The sequence below is a fragment of the Ranitomeya variabilis genome, chromosome 2, assembly GCF_051348905.1.
Source record: "Ranitomeya variabilis isolate aRanVar5 chromosome 2, aRanVar5.hap1, whole genome shotgun sequence".
In the NCBI taxonomy this organism is placed as follows: Eukaryota; Metazoa; Chordata; class Amphibia; order Anura; family Dendrobatidae; genus Ranitomeya; species Ranitomeya variabilis.
The window spans coordinates 38,011,162-38,024,242 of NC_135233.1; the positions used below are offsets into that span (position 1 = coordinate 38,011,162).

Sequence of the window (13,081 nt, forward strand, 5' to 3'; positions counted from 1 at the left end):
TTACCCCGATGAAACAACGTAAAAGGGCATATTTACCACCATTCCGAAAGCCTCAGTAAGACTGGAAGGGATGATGTCACGACCGCCGGTGACTTGTGGTTGGGACATCATTACTTCTGGTCTGGCGGAGAATGGTCAAATATGCTCCCATTTTTTTTTATTTTTTTTTTACTCCAGGGTGGCGTTATGCTATGCTTTTAAAATGATTAGTTGAAGACCCTTTACGAGCCCCATAAACATTCATGCAAAGCTGAATGAGCCCACTGATTTTCAGCAAGACCTACAGGTCTTCCATGTGTATGTGTGTTAGAACTTGGAACTATCCTCCAGTAGATGGTGTAAGATTTTGACTAGCATCTGGTATTGGCATAGCGTCTTAAGGTTTTCTCCCTTTTGCATGCTAGGCTGATACGAGCGTCCATAAGTAATCAGATTTTTGTCACGTTCTCAAGAACTTGAACGTTGATGGCCACTCTTGAAGAAAGTCACCAGTGTTTGATCGTTGGGATCCAACTTCTAAAACTCCCAGCTATCAAGACAAAGCTGCCACAGCTATTATGACATCTGCACACAAAAAAGGGATGCAGAGCGCCGCAATTACAGTATTTGTGCTAATTGAGTCATTTGAGGTCCCATCTACTAAACATTGATGGCCTACCTCAAAGCCATCCACTACTTGAATATCAAGGGGTAACGGGAATGTGGAAAAGATTGGACAACCTCGTTAACATCCCCTACAATGACCCTCGGACAAGATCGTTAACGTCCCCAACAATGACCTTGGGACAACCAATTTGTTCGACATTGTAGTTCCAAGCGGACCAGTCACTAATCTGCCATTATTTCCCTACAGTGTAAGACATTACGAAGGAAACTAGATGAAGGGATGGTGTTCACAGAGTATGAGCAAATTCCAAAGAGGAAGGCCGACGGTGTCTTCACCACTGCAACCGCACCAGAAAACATGGAGCGCAATCGTGTCCCGGAGGATATTCCCTACGAAGAGAACAGGGTTGAGCTTGTGCCGACCAAAGAAAACCCAAGTGGTTATATCAACGCCTCTCATATTAAGGTGACCTACAGCTTCGTGGTGCACGTTCTTTAGACTTGGTGGTTCTGCTACTAAGCTTTGAGAGGTCATCCACTGTAGACAATTCTTACTGGTTAGAAGAAGTCCTTAACAATGAGCCCATTACAAAGTATGTTGCTCCTGAGACCACATTCCCCTTGCCCTGAGAAATATGGCAGTAGTTATTTAATTGTCCTACAGTGCTAGCACAAGGAAACGAAGCACCATGCTCATTCCTACTAATGGGTAACATGTGAATACAGGACAGGTCTTCCAGATTGAGACCCTTTAGCTCTGGACAGTTTTGAGGACCTGTCACTTATTGTCTGGAAGAAAGCACTTAAATATCTTTTAACTATTAAAATAAGCATAAAAACTGTGTATATATATATATATATATATATATATATATATATATATATATACACACACACACACACACACACACACACACACACACACACACACACACACACACACACACACACACACACACACACACACACACACACACACACACACACACACACACACATATATATATATATATATATATATATATACACACACACACATATATATACACACACACACACACATATATATATATATATATATATATATATATATATATATATATGTGTGTGTGTGTGTATATATGTGTGTGTGTGTATATATATATATATATATATGTGTGTGTGTGTGTATATATGTGTGTGTGTGTATATATATATATATATATGTGTGTATATATATATATATATATATATATATATATATATATATATTCCCCATTTTCTTTTGAATCTATTTTTTTTTTTTTCGTGCAAATTTTCATGGTCTTAACTAATGGGGCGGTGCTTATAAGATCCTCTGGGGCGTGTCTATAGGCTGCTCAGCATTATTACCCTGTGAGCCACGCCCACTTAGTAAAGACCATAAAAAGTATAATTAAATGGAAAAATATATAAATAACAACAGCGAAAATAAAGTGTAAAAAAGGCCACTTTTGATGCATTAAAACTATCCTACCTTGTAATTTCCGCCTTCCAGCCAGTTGTGATCTGGAATATTTACATTGAAGGCACTGTAGCTCCTCCATATGGGTGTTTGTGATGCATGCACAGAAGTGTCCTCCATAGCGGGATGCGCGCTTTGTAGCCACTGTCTCCACACCATGGTATATCCTTCCCGTGTTATATGTAATTTCCTTAAGAGTATTTCAAAATTGATTTTTTCCAAATCAGGCAACCCAACCCCTCAAGCATCAAGTGGGTCCTAATCCATGATCTTTATTATCTCCTTGTGTTGTCCAGGTGGTCGTGGGTGACAAAGAATGGCATTACATAGCAACCCAAGGCCCCTTGCCTCATACATTTCCTGACTTCTGGCAGATGGTTTGGGAACAGGCCATAAATGTGATTGCAATGGTGATGGCGGATGAGGTATGTATATCACAGAACCATCCCATGATATATAAAAAAAATTTAATTTTTTATTTATTTATTTTTTTTTTAAAGGCTCTAATTTTTCGCTCTACAGAATTACGGCATCTGTAGAGATCACGAATCACGTAATCGGCTATGTGATCGCTTTGTAGGTCCTGGGTTACACCCCCAGGAATCGTGTCTACGTATATTAACGCTATAGATTCTATATCTAAGTTACCGTAGTCTAGCGGAGTGTATCTAGACAACATTTGTAGGTTGTTAGATAACTGAATGAAAAAGATAATCAGGCCAAACCTATGGATGGCTGCAGGAAAACGATAGGCAGGCCAAACACTCACATATGACTGCATGAAAAAGATAGAAAAGCCAAACTTTCATGTGTTCGACGGGCCTTTCTGTCTTTTACCTGCAGTCATGTATATGAATGTTTGACATACCCAACTTTTTGCAAACATTTGTATATATGAATGCAAGATAAAGATGGGCAGGCAAAACATACATATATATAGGCTGGTTTTAGACAAAGTGGGCTGTGGGCAAAAGTTTTAAAGCGGTGCCCCAAATGCTCACATATTACACCATCGAACACAAACAATTACGGTATGTTGAACCTAAATGAACGGAGTTCAGACCGTTAAATGAGCGTGATCGACGATTTTTAAGTCGTTTGGCGCTTGTTTACCAACCTCTTTACACAGGCTGGTGAAGAGTGTTCTGTGCTAATCAATCATTAATAGATCCATCTGTTCCCATACAGTATGTGAAGCACATACAGTTATATGAAAAAGTTTGGGCACCCCTATTAATCTTAAGCTTAATGTTTTATAAAAATTGGGTTTTTTGCAACAGCTATTTCAGTTTCATATATCTAATGACTGTTGGACACAGTAATGTTTCTGCCTTGAAATGAGGTTTATTGTACTAACAGAAAATGTGCAATCTGCATTCAAACAAAATTTGACAGGTGCATAAGTATGGGCACCCTTATCATTTTCTTGTTTTAAATACTCCTACCTACTTTTTACTGACTTACTAAAGCACTTTTTTTGGTTTTGTAGCCTCATTGAGCTTTGAACTTCATAGCCAGGTGTATGCAATCATGAGAAAAGCTACTTAAAGTGGCCACTTGCAAGTTGTTCTCCTGTTTGAATCTCCTCTGAAGAGTGGCATCATGGGCTCCTCAAAACAACTGTCAAATGATCGGAAAACAAAGATTATTCAACATAGTTGTTCAGGGGAAGGATACAGAAAGCTGTCTCAGAGATTTAACCTGTCAATTCCACTGTGAGGAACATGGTAAGGAAATGGAAGAACACAGGTACAGTTCTTGTTAAGGCCAGAAGTGGCAGGCCAAGAAAAACATCAGAAAGGCAGAGAAGAAGAATGGTGAGATCAGTCAGGAACAATCCTCAGGCCACCTCCAGAGAGCTGCAGCATCAACTTGCTGCAGATGTTGTCACTGTGCATCGGTCAACTATACAACGCACTTTGCACAAGGAGAAGTTGTATGGGAGAGTGATGCGAAAGAAGCCGTTTCTGCAAGCACGCCACAAACAGAGTCAGCTGAGGTATGCAAAAGCACATTTGGAGAAGACAATTTCTTTTTGGAAGAAGGTCCTGTGGACTCATGAAACCAAGATTGAGTTGTTTGGTCATACAAAAAGGCGTTATGCATGGCGGCAAAAAAACACAGCATTCCAAGAAAAACACTTGCTACCCACAGTAAAATTTGGTGGAGGTTCCATCATGCTTTGGGGCTGTGTGGCCAATGCCGGCATCGGGAATCTTGTTAAAGTTAAGGGAAGCATGGATTCCTCTCAGTAACAGCAGATTCTTGACAATAATGTTCATGATTCAGTGACAAAGTTGAAGTTACGCAGGGGATGGATCTTTCAGCAAGACAATGATCCAAAACACCGCTCCAAATCTACTCCGGCATTCATGCAGAGGAACAATTACACTGTTCTGGAATGGCCATCCCAGTCCCCAGACCGGAATATCATTGAACATCTGTGGGATCATTTGAAGAGGGCTGTCCATGCTCGGCGACCATCAAACTTAACTGAACTGGAATTGTTTTGTAAAGAGGAATGGTCAAAAATACCTTCATCTAGGATCTCATTAAAAGCTACAGGAAGCGACTAGAGGCTGTTATTTTTGCAAAAGTAGGATCTACTAAATATTAATGTCACTTTTCTGATGAGGTGCCCATACTTATGCACCTGTCAAATTTTGTTTGAATGCAGATTGCACATTTTCTGTTAGTACAATAAACCTCATTTCAAGGCAGAAACATTACGGTGTCCAACAGTTATTAGATATATGAAACTGAAATAGCTGTTGCAAAAAAAAACAATTTTTATAAAACATTAAGCTTAAGATTAATAGGGGTGCCCAAACTTTTTCATATAACTGTATGCAGTTTACTTTGGGCGATGTGCTGCCGAGAACAGTTTGTTGTGTGTTTTTTTTTTTTTTTTTTGTTCTGGCATAAACAATCCAGCCTTCTGATGAATGATCAGCATTTTGCCCGTACGTTTATACACATGCTGCACACGTCTATACACAGAACACATAAGTACAAATATATATGCATAGACAGAGTACATACATACGAAGCATACATACGTACAATGCATGCATACAATATTTGGATATGAGGGATGGATAAACGGAGACACTGGTAAAATACTTACCTCCTAAACTCCCGCAGGGTAGAGGATCTGTGGTGACATCACGGTCACATGACTGATGTCACCACAGGTCCTGCAGCAGCATTCCGTGAAATCAGTAAGCTCCGGTGGCCCCTGGGCAGTTGCCCAGTTTGCCTCCCTCTAACGCCGACCCTGGTGACTGCAGAATGAAAAGATAGGCAGGGGAAACATTCATATTTCCAACTTTAAAGTAAAAGGTAAGCATGCAAAAAACAAACTCCCTACATGAGTAAAACATTTTTGCCAAATTTGAGACTTCCGTTTGTTGAGTTGAGCAGATCATTTAACTGGTAGAGATCTAAAATTACTTAGAATTGGAAATTGCTAGGTTAAATGTGCCCTTCCCATAAATTTGTCTTCCAAGATTTGTGTAGAAGACACTGATGGTAGCGCAGAAGATGGGAGCCTCTTCTCTCGGGCCACCGATTCCGCATAATAGACATGGATTCTGTAAAGCTCTGAAATGCCATCCACTACTACTCCTAATATGACCATGAAATGGTCTACTGTGGTCGAGTGTTTGGTGACCCTCTGCCCGTCCCTTCCCGTGTAGAACTTTCCCTTCACTTCGCTGCCCACCTTTCCAGCATGCCCCTTATTTCCATGATCCGTGAACCGCCGCGTATTTGTATCACTGTGATAAGAGGCATGAGTTTTCTTTCCGGTGTGACATTGATCCTCGTAGTTTCCCATCAATCTCCTGTGGATGTTTTTGTGGATCTTCCAAATGCAACAGTTGTATCTCCATATATATCCTGGTGTGATGTTTGGTCGTGCGTCACGTTCCCCCTCACAATACAGAAATCTTATCAGTACTCAGAAACGGCCGCTGTCCTTCATGACAACGCGTTTCATGGGGTGCCAACGAAAACATGCAAGCTGGGACCTGAGCTTTGTGTTTCAGCAGCACTTTATTTTTCTTATTTCCAGTGTATTTTTTTTTTTTTTTTTTTAGGGAAATGATCACCCACTTGTTTAGTCAAAATAGGCAAATGTCATCCCTGTTTCCATTTTGTCCATTGGTTTTTATACATAAATATTAATTACTAATTAATAATGGAAATGGCATCTGGTAGACTAAAATAAGCAAGTCTCATCATAAAAAAAATATTGCATGCAGAATTTTATTTGTTTTTCTTTTTACATGGTCAAATGTTAAAATGATCATCTGTGCAACTCTATTGAATTGGTCCGTGTACAGGATGCGTATTACAAATCAGTGTTGCGTATAATATATATATTATACAGTACAGACCAAAAGTTTGGACACACCTTCTCATTTAAAGATTTTTCTGTATTTTCATGACTATGAACATTGTACATTCACACAGAAGGCATCAAAACTATGAATTAACACATGTGGAATTATATACATAACAAAAAAGTGTGAAACAACTGAAAATATGTCTTATATTCTAGGTTCTTCTAAGTAGCCACCTTTTGCTTTGATGACTGCTTTGCGCACTCTTGGCATTCTCTTGATGAGCTTCAAGGGGTAGTCACCAGGAATGGTCTTCCAACAATCTTGAAGGAGTTCCCAGAGATGCTTAGCACTTGTTGGCCCTTTTGCCTTCACTCTGCGGTCCAGCTCACCCCAAACCATCTCGATTGGGTTCATGTCTGGTGACTGTAGAGGCCAGGTCATCTGGCGTAGCACCCCATGACTCTCCTTCTTGGTCAAATAGCCCTTATACAGCCTGGAGGTGTGTTTCGGGTCATTGTCCTGTTGAAAAATAAATGATGGTCCAACTAAACGCAAACCGGATGGAATAGCATGCCACTGCAAGATGCTGTGGTAGCCATGCTGGTTCAGTATGCCTTCAATTTTTTATAAATCCCCAACAGTGTCACCAGTAAAGCACCCCCACACCATCACACCTCCTCCTCCATGCTTCACGGTGGGAACCAGGCATGTAGAGTCCATTCGTTCACCTTTTCTGCATCGCACAAAGACACGGTGGTTGGAACCAAAGATCTCAAATTTGGACTCCTCAGACCAAAGCACAGATTTCCACTGGTCTAATGTCCATTCCTTGTGTTCTTTAGCCCAAACAAGTCTCTTCTGCTTGTTGCCTGTCCTTAGCAGTGGTTTCCTAGCAGCTATTTTACCATGAAGGCCTGCTGCACAAAGTCTCCTCTTAACAGTTGTTGTAGAGATGTGTCTGCTGCTAGAACTCTGTGTGGCATTGACCTGGTCTCTAATCTGAGCTGCTGTTAACCTGCGATTTCTGAGGCTGGTGACTCGGATAAACTTATCCTCAGAAGCAGAGGTGACTCTTGGTCTTCCTTTCCTGGGGCGGTCCTCATGTGAGCCAGTTTCTTTGTAGCGCTTGATTGTTTTTGCCACTGCACTTGGGAACACTTTCAAAGTTTTCCCAATTATTCGGACTGACTGACCTTAGTTTCTTAAAGTAATGATGGCCACTCGTTTTTCTTTACTTAGCTGCTTTTTTCTTGCCACAATACAAATTCTAACAGTGTATTCAGTAGGACTATCAGCTGTTTATCCACCAGACTTCTGCACAACACAACTGATGGTCCCAACCCCATTTATAAGGCAAGAAATCCCACTTATTAAACCTGACAGGGCACACCTGTGAAGTGAAAACCATTCCCGATGACTACCTCTTGAAGCTCATCAAGAGAATGCCAAGAGTGTGCAAAGCAGTCATCAAAGCAAAAGGTGGCTACTTTGAAGAACCTAGAATATAAGACATATTTTCAGTTGTTTCACACTTTTTTGTTAAGTATATAATTCCACATGTGTTAATTCATAGTTTTGATGCCTTCAGTGTGAATTTACAATTTTCATAGTCATGAAAATACAGAAAAATCTTTAAATGAGAAGGTGTGTCCAAACTTTTGGTCTGTACTATCTATCTATCTATCTATCTATCTATCTATCTATCTATCTATCTATCTATCTATCTATCTATCTATCTATCTATCTATCATTTTTTTTTTTATGTATTTTTCCACGACCCAGTATGCAGAAGTGTTGTATATTTTTTGGGGTGGGAAGGGTGGAGGTCCTTTTTTGGAGTGGCTTTAACTCTATTCACTTAAAAAAACAGTCAACACTGGGATTCTGCACTTAAAATTGCAATTATTTTTTTAGATGCATTTTTTTTTCAGGCTCTCCTTTTAAATGCTTCTAAGGGGAGGGAAAAGGCGCACAAAAAAAAGTTCTGCAGCATTTTTTAAACAAAGGAAAGTGGATTTTTTGAAAATTCATGCCCATTAACTGCTAAATGCAGCACTTGTACCACCACCCCCTTACCCCAAAAAGGTAGGGGAAAAAAAAACCCATGGTATTAGCACTGCAAGGGCGTGATGCCCATAAAATAAACAAGTCAAGCAGTTTTTGTAAATGGGTCCTTCCTGATTTTTTTATTTATTTATTTATTTTTTTCCTCTATATTTACTTCATAGGACAATGTTCACATGAAAAAAAAAATCCACCCCTAGACTACACAGTTGCATTTGGGAGGAAAAAAAAAACGTAAAATAAAAAACCTGAAAGAAAATTGCATAAATAAATTAGCAGTTTATAGTGCTCTTCGTATTTTCAGTGCCTTATTGGGGAATGTGGGCAAAACTTTATTTAATAAAAAAAAATCTATAAAATGTTTCCAAAAAATTAGGTGTGAAATCGGCCTTATAAAGAGAAATTGAAGTTGCAGTAATGCCGTAGAAAGTTTGTTGTGGAAGCTTTCCAAAAATGAACTGAAACCCTTTAAAAGTTAAAACATGACCCTATTTTTTATTTTTTTTATTTTAATTCCCTGACCTCCCACCTTTAATATCAATGAGACTATTAAAACGTATCCTAAAAAATAAACATAATGACCAAAAAATTCCAGCGCCCAACGTGGTTTCATAACGTGTAGCGTACTTCCATTAATCTGCATCTGTATATCTCCTAGGAGGAGGCAAGAGCCAAGGGTCACCGGTACTGGCCGAAGCGGGGAACCAAACAAAATTCTGCGACCTACGGAAAATTTAAAGTTACCACGAATTTCCGTACAGATTCTGGCTGCTATGCGACCACCGGATTAAAGATCAAGCATCTTCTGTCGGGTGAAGAACGGACTGTTTGGCACCTGCAGTTCACGGACTGGCCGGATCACGGATGCCCAGAGGAAGGTCAAGGGTTTTTATGTAAGAATTCTGCTTGCTCATATCGATTTTATTTTTTTTTAAATATTATTTTAAATATATTTCATTACTTCCAGCGTACCTAGAGGAAATTCAGTCTGTGCGACGTCTCGCCAACAGTATGCTGGACAGTAGCAACCACTGCACCCCTCCGGTTTTGGTTCACTGCGGGGCAGGTGTGGGGAGAACCGGCGTGGTCATTCTCACTGAACTAATGATGCGTTGGTTTGAACACAATGAGGTATGGTACTTATTTGGGGGATTTTAACATTTCGGGAAATATAGATGGGTATAGATATATTTTATGTCAAATATATTATATTTTTATGTATTATAACTTCCTTATCACTTCCAATGGGGGTGGTCTTTGTCCTTTATCATTCTCTTGTCATCTACTAGAGGCTTGGGAGTTTGAGGGTTCTGCGCAGGATCTTAGTTGTTCCCAGCATTGCGCTTTTCTAGACAGAGAGTTCAGATGTTGCTCCTGGGATCTGTTGTAGCCATCCTTCCAACTTAGGGGTCACTGCTCCAAGTGCTCCTATCACCACTGGAATCACTGTTGCCTTCACCTTCTACATCTTCTCCAGCTCTCCTTTGAGGCGCTGGTATTTCTCCAGCTTCTCATATTCCTTCTTTCTGATGTTGCTGTCACTTGGCTCTGCCACATCTATTATCATTGCCGTCTTCTGATCCTTGTCTATCAGTGTCTGGTTGGTTAGCCAACACCTGCTTATCTGTCTGCATCTTGAAGTCCCACAGGATTTTAGCCCTCTCATTCTCCACCACTTTCTCTGGGGTCTCCCACCTGGACTTAGGGGGTCTTAGACGATATGCTGTTCCCTACTTGGTTGTGGCGTTCGGTATACGCTGTTCTTGCATTTTTCATCCTGCCACTATATGTTGGACGGTTTCTGAGGTTTCTTTGCATAGTCTGCATCTTGGGTCTTGTCTTGTGTGGTAGATTCCTGCTTCTATGGATCTGGTACTTAGCGCTTGCTCTTGTGCTGCTATGATTAGTGACTCTGTGCTGTCTCGGAGTCCAGCTTTCTCCAGCCATTGGTAGGATTTCTCCATGTCAGCAACCTCCATTATCAGTCGATGGTACATCCCATGCAGCGGCTTGTCTTGCCATGACGCTTCATGTTCCTGTTCTTCCTTCCAGATCTGTTGTTGCCGCCTTAGGCTTTCTCTCAGCATCTCATCTTTTGGTGCCATTTTTCTGTTGTATTCCTGGACACTCCTTGTTTCATCCATGATGGTGGCTTGGATGCTTATCAAGCCTCGACCACCCTCCTTTCTGTTGGTATACAATCTTTGGATGTTAGACTTAGGGTGGAGACCTCCATGTATTGCGAGGAGCTTCCATCTCTTCTTTTGGCCAGCACAGTATGCCAGCAGGGTATCTGATAACCGGCAGGGCATATGTATTGATGGCACGGATTTTTTTCTTCCCATTGAGCTGGCTCTTCAGGACCTGTCTTACCCTTTGATGGTATTCGGATGTTGCTGCTTTCCTTGCCTCCTCATCATGGTTACCGTATCCCTGTGGGATGCCAAGGTACTCGTATCATGTCTGTACATCTGCTATATGTCATGGTGCTAATTCCACTCCATCAGTCTTGACTACCATGCCTCTCTTTATTACCAAGCGGCGCACTTCTCCAGTCTGAAGGACATCCCGATGTGTTCACTGTAGATCCTTGGCAGGTGGATCAGTGAGTTAATATCTCGTTCGTTTTTCGCATACAGCTTGATGTCGTCCATGTAGAGGAGGTGGCTGATGGTGCTTCCACTCTTAAACATGTATCCATAGCCAGAATCTGTCATTATCTGAGGGGGTTCAAGCCTATGCAGAACCGCAATGGGGACAATATGCTGCATTTGAGGGTCACTTGTGCTAGTTGTCTTGAGTTGACTTCCAATCTTGTTCTCCGTTGCCCCATTGAGTTTCTGAGGAAGGTTCTTAATTTCCAGTTGACATTGTAGAGAGCCAAGCATTCACAGATCCATGTATGTGGCATGGAGTCATAGGCTTTCCTGTAGTCAATCCAGGCTGTGCTGAGATTGGTCTGTCTGGATCTCGAGTCTTATGAGACTATTCTATCTACTAGGAGCTGGTGCTAAGAGCCTTTGGTGTTGGTATTTTTATATAATATATATTATTTTATAATATAATTTTTTATTTTATTTTAGAAAATTGAAATCCCAATGATGTTGAACCATCTCCGGGAACAAAGGATGTTCTTGATTCAGACGATCGCTCAGTATAAGTTTGTCTACCAAGTTCTGATCCAGTTTCTTGAAAGTTCCAGACTCATTTAATAGTGTAACTGTGTCCTCCCTTTTTTGTATTTAATATCGGACTCCTGAATTTGTTTATTTTTTCTTTTATTTTGAAATAAGTTAATTTATTTTTCTTATTTATGTAAAAAGTTGGACAGTTTATTGAACCACATTTTATGATGTATGATGTTTTTTAGTGGTTGAGTTCGTTTTTTTTTTAATCTGATGCCTGAATTTTTTTTTTTTATTCCGTTGCAGAACTCTGCGACTGTACAATAGCAATAAAAAAATGGGAAAAATGCTTGTTATAAATATCGTGCACTAGTTTATATGCAAAAAGACTGCTTGATTTTATTTTTTATTTCTAGTAATATATACTTTTGTCTATAACCTGCTGTATACCGGTAGTTTGTATACACGAAAAATGCACCTTAATCCATTTATAAAACAGAATCGGTGATCGTATGGCCCATAGCCACCGATCCGAGCCCAGCCTTAGTTTTCTAAACTGCACAGGGAAAATAAAAAGCTGAGCTCGGGTAGGTAGGTTTTGCGAATTTTTTTTTTTTTTTTTGTACATTTTTTTTCATTTTTCTATACTTCTCAAAGTTGCATCACAATTGTCAAATTTATGAAAAATAATGCAATGTTTCCCATAGTAACCCACTTTTTTTTTTTTCCTGTGGCCAATTTGAGAGTTAGAACAGCAACTTTAGTAATTATTGGGGGCAATTTTACAAAAAAGTCACTTTTTTTTCTTCTTTTTTTTTTTTTACACCTTGTGTATATTGGGGTATATTCACATGTAACATTGTTTTTATGTTTGTTTGTTTTTTTTCCATGAATAAAGTCTGAATTCACAGTGGGGATTCTGCATATTTTTTTCAGTGTTTTTTTTTTTTCTTTTTCTTCCGATTTCACAAAAAAATGCAGTGAAAAAAAAAAAAAAAAAAAGTGAAGAAATTGGTCAAAAAGTTATCCCGTGAATGAGATTAAGTTCATGACTTTTGCTGCTATTGTAACAGTCTTTTCTGCCTAAAAAATAGAAAAATGCAACAAAGTTGCATGTGAATAAGCCCTTCTATAGAATAAATTCTGAAAAATACAAAAATTTAACTCAAACTTTTGCAAATGCATGTGCTACACAAGCAGGGGAATTTTTTTTTTTTTACTGATTCCATAATTTTAGACTATATAAAAGATAGACCTCCTCCATATTTCTAGACCATGCTCTGTGAGCTCAACAGCCTGGACTCCAAACTGATGCATGCAAACGATCAGAGAGATTTGTGCACCCGCTGATGTGTTTAGCTCACAGAGCATTGTCTTATTACCATGTGTTTAGCTCACAGAGCATTGTCTTATTACCCTTGAATAAAAACCAGGAATTTTCTGTTCACTGACTG

At 39.7% G+C, this 13,081-nt stretch overlaps 1 protein-coding gene across 1 annotated transcript in view; it reads left to right on the forward strand.

Moving 5' to 3' along the window:
* Nucleotides 1–12,610, forward strand: part of PTPN14 (protein tyrosine phosphatase non-receptor type 14) — a 97,396-nt gene extending 84,786 nt beyond the window's left edge. Inside the window, exons 15-19 of the mRNA XM_077282281.1 lie at nucleotides 854–1,072; nucleotides 2,386–2,514; nucleotides 9,161–9,395; nucleotides 9,470–9,633; nucleotides 11,586–12,610. Coding sequence (XP_077138396.1) covers nucleotides 854–1,072; nucleotides 2,386–2,514; nucleotides 9,161–9,395; nucleotides 9,470–9,633; nucleotides 11,586–11,714 — 876 coding nt within the window. The 3' untranslated portion in view covers nucleotides 11,715–12,610. The remainder of the gene's footprint in view (nucleotides 1–853; nucleotides 1,073–2,385; nucleotides 2,515–9,160; nucleotides 9,396–9,469; nucleotides 9,634–11,585) is intronic.
* Nucleotides 12,611–13,081: the final 471 nt, after the last annotated feature.